The sequence below is a fragment of the Sinohyriopsis cumingii genome, chromosome 17, assembly GCF_028554795.1.
Source record: "Sinohyriopsis cumingii isolate HCF-2022 chromosome 17, ASM2855479v2, whole genome shotgun sequence".
Lineage (NCBI taxonomy): Eukaryota > Metazoa > Mollusca > Bivalvia > Unionida > Unionidae > Sinohyriopsis > Sinohyriopsis cumingii.
The window spans coordinates 96,911,285-96,917,682 of NC_142977.1; the positions used below are offsets into that span (position 1 = coordinate 96,911,285).

Consider the following 6,398-nt stretch of genomic DNA (forward strand, 5'->3'; position numbering starts at 1 on the left):
CTTTAGAATGGCAACACTTACTTTGTACTGAGTCCATTACGATAGCTTTCTTTAGACTGTAAAAGCTTACTATGTACTGAGTCCATTATTACAGCTTTCTTTAAACTTTAAACACGTACTGTGTATTGAGTCCATTACTATAGCTTTCTTTAGAATGGCAACCCTTACTGTATTTTGAGTCCATTATTATAGCTTTCTTTAGAATTGCAACACTTACTTTGTGTTGAGTCCATTACTACAGCTTTCTTTAGACTGTAAAAACTTACTAGGTATTGAGTCCATTACCATAGCTTTCATTAAAATTACGAAAATTACTATGTATTGAGTCCATTATAGATGTTTATTTCCCTTGTACTTCTCGATGTACCCATGCTTTATATTAATTTTGATGTGGCAAGAATATTACTTGTACTTACACAATATTCGACGAGTTTTTAATTATCGTCAGCATTATCGCCAATAAAGCTATTTCACTTGCTGTTTGTCAGGAAAACATACATTACTCTTTCAAAATACGGTAAATTTAACTGTATTTATAAGGATGACAATTTTCTAAAATACTTTAAAGAAACTTTTGGCTTTGATATTACTTGTATCTGGACGAGTTCATGTTTCTAAATATAGTTTCAAATACGTTTGCAGTTTATTTCCCAACTTATACCATCTCTTTCAAATGAATATAATAAGATTAAGACAAATAATGCACCAAAGATTGAAACCTAAATCAAACTGTTCCCTGCGTTTTCCAACATTTTATGTTTCAAGCTTTGGATTGACTGGACCGAATCATTTCAATTAAAATGAGCAAAATGACTACATATAAGGAGGAACATTTTATCATCTGAGCTTTAAATAATATTTCTATCAGATTTAAATAGTATTTCTATCAGATTTAAATAATATTTCTTTCAGATTCATAATCAAGCAAAGTTTCATAAATTCAGCGTTTCCATTGGAATTTATTGTTTTTTATTATTATTTGTCTCTGATTCTTAGTTTTGCCGACAAAGACTCGGTGAGAGTCAAGAGAACTTAGGCAAGTTAAAATTTAGTTTACACTGTTGATCGTCAATTGTTTTGCACAGTTATATATATATATATATATATATATATATATATATATATATATATATATATATATATATATATATATATATATAGAGAGAGAGAGAGAGAGAGAGAGAGAGAGAGAGAGAGAGAGAGAGAGAAAGAGAGAGAGAGATTTCACCACAGGTTTTACTAAAATGTGTCTTGAAATGTCACGATGAAATATTTGCATTTTCTACCAGAATATCATGACGGTATTAATCCAGATCATACAGATTTTTTCCCACGAGAAATATTCAATATTCTCTTGCTAGAATTATTAAAGATGGCTAGTTTGTTTACTTCTATAGAGGACTGTCAGTGTTTTCACTTGTATTGAGGATTGTCACTGTCTTCACTTGTATTGAGGAATGTCAGTGTGTTCACTTGTATTGAGGACTGTCAGTGTTTTCACTTGTATTGAGGACTATAAGTCTTTACTTCTATATAGGACTTTCACTGTCTTCACTTGTATTGAGGACTGTCAGTGTGTTCACTTGTACTGAGGACTATAAGTCTGTTTACTTCTATTGAGGACTGTCAGTATGTTCACTTGTGTTGATGACTGTCAATCTGTTTACTTGTGTTGATGACTGTCAGTCTGTTTACTTGTGTTGAGGACTGTCAGTATGTTCACTTGTGTTGATGACTGTCAGTCTGTTTACTTGTGTTGAGGACTGTCAGTCTGTTTACTTGTGTTGAGGACTGTCAGTCTGTTTACTTCTATTGAGGACTGTCAGTGTCTTCTTGTATATATATTGAGGACTGTCAGTGTCTTCTTGTATATATATTGAGGACTGTCAGTGTCTTCTTGTATATATATTGAGGACTGTCAGTGTCTTCTTGTATATATATTGAGGACTGTCAGTGTCTTCTTGTATATATATTGAGGACTGTCAGTGTCTTCTTGTATATATATTGAGGACTGTCAGTGTCTTCTTGTATATATATTGAGGACTGTCAGTGTCTTCTTGTATATATATTGAGGACTGTCAGTGTCTTCTTGTATATATATTGAGGACTGTCAGTGTGTTCATTTGTACTGAAGACTATAAGTATGTTTGCTCCTACCGAGGACTGTTAGTGTGTTCACTTGTGTTGAGGACTGTCGGTCTGTTTAAGAATCTAGAGGACTGTCAGTTTCTAATAATTTGTACTGAGGATTCCATTCTGTTCATTTGTATTGAAGATTGAAAGGGTGTTTACTTTCATGTACCACTGAGTTCCTAAAAGTTCAATATCTACCATTGTCCTTCCATCTTTAGACGGACTGCATGCCATACTGCAGATTAGGTAATCAATAGTTATAGAAAGTATTTTACGAGCAAAACTGGAAATAATTTGTGCTATGTCATTTATTGTAGCAGAATATTTTCTAAAAATTAAACATAATCCTAAAAACACTTTTCACAAATCGTTGGACAGATAAATAAGTTTTTTGAAGTCAATGTGGTTGAACTCCTGACAGAACTGTTCCGAGTTATTTACTGTTGTGTTGGCCTGGAGTCTAGCTATACGTCAGTTGCTGGATGTGCTGAGATCTTGACAGGCCAAATGATTGATTACCCCCTAAGCCCCGCCCACTTACAGCGCTCGCGCTCATCTCGAGATCGTCCAAGTTGACATGATGACCCAGAGGGATCTCATCGGTAGAATAAGTTCAACCTAAATTGAGACTGTATCATCATTATTTCGGACCCTTTGTTATTTTATTCAACACACTTGAAAATGGAATACACATTATATTTGTCTGGAAAACAAACAAGGTGACCTTCTGGAAACAGATGTCTGTCGAACATTCACAACCGATTGATGTGGTCTTTCCTTATGCTGTGTTGTCTTCAGTCTTGGATGTTCAATCGGTAAATCCTATACCAGGGAAATTAAGCCAGAAATTCCCGAGCTTGATTAAATTCTTCAAAGTGATAATTCTTTCGATTCCTTGGACCATCATATATTGTTTAATTTCTCAACACGGAAAATAAATACGATCTTAATAATGTGGAAAAATGTCTGGGATTTGCCATGTTCTACAAATGATATGTACTTCTAGCTGAATAAGTGAAATTTTCCTCTTCTTGAAAATCAACTTGGGTTACGAAAATCTTGAGTTTCATATATAACCATGAAAAAAGATCCCAGGAAACGAAAATGTGACGAGGACAATGAAGCTACATCGGAGTGTAGTGACAGTGGATGTTCTGAGGATTCCATTGTAAATTCTGGAAAACGTCGGAAGGCGGATAACGGACAGGGTGACTCCGATGAAGCTGGAAATTCGCCTCCAAAGCAGCGTTATCAAGCGAACGCCCGGGAGCGTGACCGGACGCACAGCGTCAATACAGCGTTCATCACTCTCCGGACACTGATTCCCACGGAACCGGCTGACCGGAAGTTGTCCAAAATAGAGACGTTGAGACTGGCCACCAGTTATATTGCCCACCTGAACACTGTTCTGATGGTGGGTACGGACGGTATTGATCAGCCATGCATTAAACATCAGGCCATGATGAGGGGTGGCATGGATTCCATGCCCAAACCAGTCTGTACCTTCTGTCTCTCCGCATCCAGAAGTAGAGCAGTAAGTGTCCGAATATACCCGAATATATCCCATTTACATTATTAGATTACTTCAGGTAATATAATTGTCCAACATTTATTTCTAGTTAGTAGAAGATTTTTTTTTTATCGTACATTTCTATTTAGTAGAAGATTTTTTTTTATCGTACAGCAGTTCCATATAAATCGTAAGAAAGTGACGTGGGAAGACAGACACGTTTAAATATATAACAATTTAATGGTCCCAACATTTACAGAAACAATAAAAATTATATCTAATGAGGAATATCAGTTGCATTATTATGTTGTAAGGTAAAAAAGCGTGCAATTTAATACATACCATTGTACTGGATGTATATATTATTTAACGTTTCTTTAACTTTTATCGAAATCAGACATTATAATACGGAAATCTACAAAATCAGGAGTAAAAATAATAACTATTGACACTTCATACAATTAAAAGTTTATTTGAAAACCAAGAAATGGTTGTTATTGACAGATATATTGGTTGAATTTTGGCAGAAAATTAATTTGTTCTAACTTTAATGAACTATACGCAAACTATTGGTAACACTATTATATTTCTAGCTGTGCAATAGATGCAGAAATCATGGACTGAATTATCATCCGGATTTAAACCATTTTCCCCATAAAATGTTTGAAAAGGGTACTATTTTTCGACAATGAAGAATTTTAAATAATACATTTGTTGCATTTCTCTCTAAATGACGCGTGAAGTTTATCTTAAGTGTAACAAAAAATAAAATATTATATGGACCAGAAAATATTTTCGATTCTGTAACAATAAATTGTGTATTATTTAAGACAGACATTTATACAATGGGGCCATTGATAGAGATAACCTTTAAATAAATTTACGAAGAAATTTTAAAAAAGTTGAATTTTACAAAATGCTTCATGTTGGAAGAAAAAAACCAAAACAGAAGAATATCATACATATAAGTATGAGTGATGTTCAAAATCACAAAACATATATAAATAAAATATTGAATTTTGAAAACTGTATAATCAGTAGTATTGAATTAATATGGTGACCTCAAAACCGTAGTTAAAATCTTGTCATGTTTGTCATATATATATATATATATATATATATATATATATATATATATATATATATATATATGCACAATGTATGACCTGTTAAATACACAAGAAAATGTTTTATTCAATAACGTGGGTCCGCTCGAGTGAAAGCTCTTTCGGGAAAAGACACAAAACGTGTCATCAATGACTAAGCAGAATTAAAATTGCATTTGTTTTTATTAGTATCATAAGAATAATTATAGATAGTAACGTAAGTAGCAAATAATAAAATCTAGATGGGATAACAATAACTGTGATCTTAAGAACACAATAATAACAATAATTATTAACTAATTAATTTAATCATGTAATTGTAGGTAATGTTAAGTAGCGTTTTATCATATTATCACGTTCAATTAGTGACTGATGAAAGCAATTTCCCAGATATCTGATCTCCGTAGATGGTCATGGAATTTAGTTATTTAGCATTCTCGGATATATAATATATATACATATGTATACATAGGTCCGGGTCTTTTGCATTTAGTTATGAATGGACAAGTAGATGAATCTTGGTCTATAACTGTATCAGACAAGGTTTACTAAGAAAACGCCTATTGGTCAATTCCATGGTGTACTAATTAGCCTCCATCATGTCAGGTAACATGAACAGGTGTTCAATCAGGTGTTAACCTTCACTACGTTAGGCAGTTTCCGATATCTAATAGCCAATACGATAACGATAAAGAGAAACATTTCTCGACGACAGCAAATTCGAGATCTCGGATATTACGGAAATCTGACATGCGTCGATAAAAGTTTATGTTCTGATTTTCTTTCAAATTCTCTATCCACTTATGTTAAATAGCCTTTCATATGGAACATTTCATTTCGTGTTAGGAAGATTTATTGTTAGCACCATAAAGCTGTTATTAGATTATGTAATGAAAAGGGTCTACAGGAATTGTCGGATCGCCTGGTTCATATATAGTTTGTGATTTTAATCTGAATCGATATGACAACCGAATTTAGACTACAGAATGAAGACAAACGTTTCTCTTTTGGTATGGAACATTTTTATATTGTTGGTCAAATAATTTCGGAGTTTTCAAACAGTTTCCATTTCCCTCAGTAAATATTTGAATAAACAATTATGATCATACATTTCCTGTGTATGAGTATTTTCTTTAGAAAATGACAATTTTTGATTGTTTGTTACTTAGTACATGCTTTTTAAATTTTGATACGTTTATTTTATTCTGCATGATAATTAAACTCGTACTGAAAATTCAATATTTGTTTGATATTAAATTCTAAAGTGCGAAAAGGTTATTAACCATATGGAATATACACACTTTTAAGGTTCAATTCACATAGGCTGTCACCACGAGGAAGTATGTAAAAGTTACAACCTCTCGTTACAAATTCGATGTTAATATTCATCGTCCTCACATTACGGGGAATTTATTAAGCTTAAACTGTTGGAAATGTTGATATATGATTTATTTTGTGTGCTGGACATACTGTAAATTTGATTCTTCATCTGCATGTACGTTTCAAATCATGTCAACTGCAATCAAAGACTATGGTGTGTTCTTGAGGAGACTTATTTCTTGTTACTTTGTTGATTGTAGTACTACATTATGTCATAAATATGAACGAGTATTATCAGTAATTCTCTAACATTTATAATATATTTTAAT

At 32.8% G+C, this 6,398-nt stretch overlaps 1 protein-coding gene across 1 annotated transcript in view; it reads left to right on the forward strand.

The window, feature by feature from the left end:
* Positions 1-2,655: 2,655 nt before the first annotated feature.
* The window catches only part of LOC149779493 (basic helix-loop-helix transcription factor scleraxis-like), a 24,073-nt gene continuing 20,330 nt past the window's right edge, over positions 2,656-6,398 (forward strand). Inside the window, exon 1 of the mRNA XM_089940178.1 lies at positions 2,656-3,667. Coding sequence (XP_089796304.1) covers positions 3,212-3,667 — 456 coding nt within the window. The 5' untranslated portion in view covers positions 2,656-3,211. The remainder of the gene's footprint in view (positions 3,668-6,398) is intronic.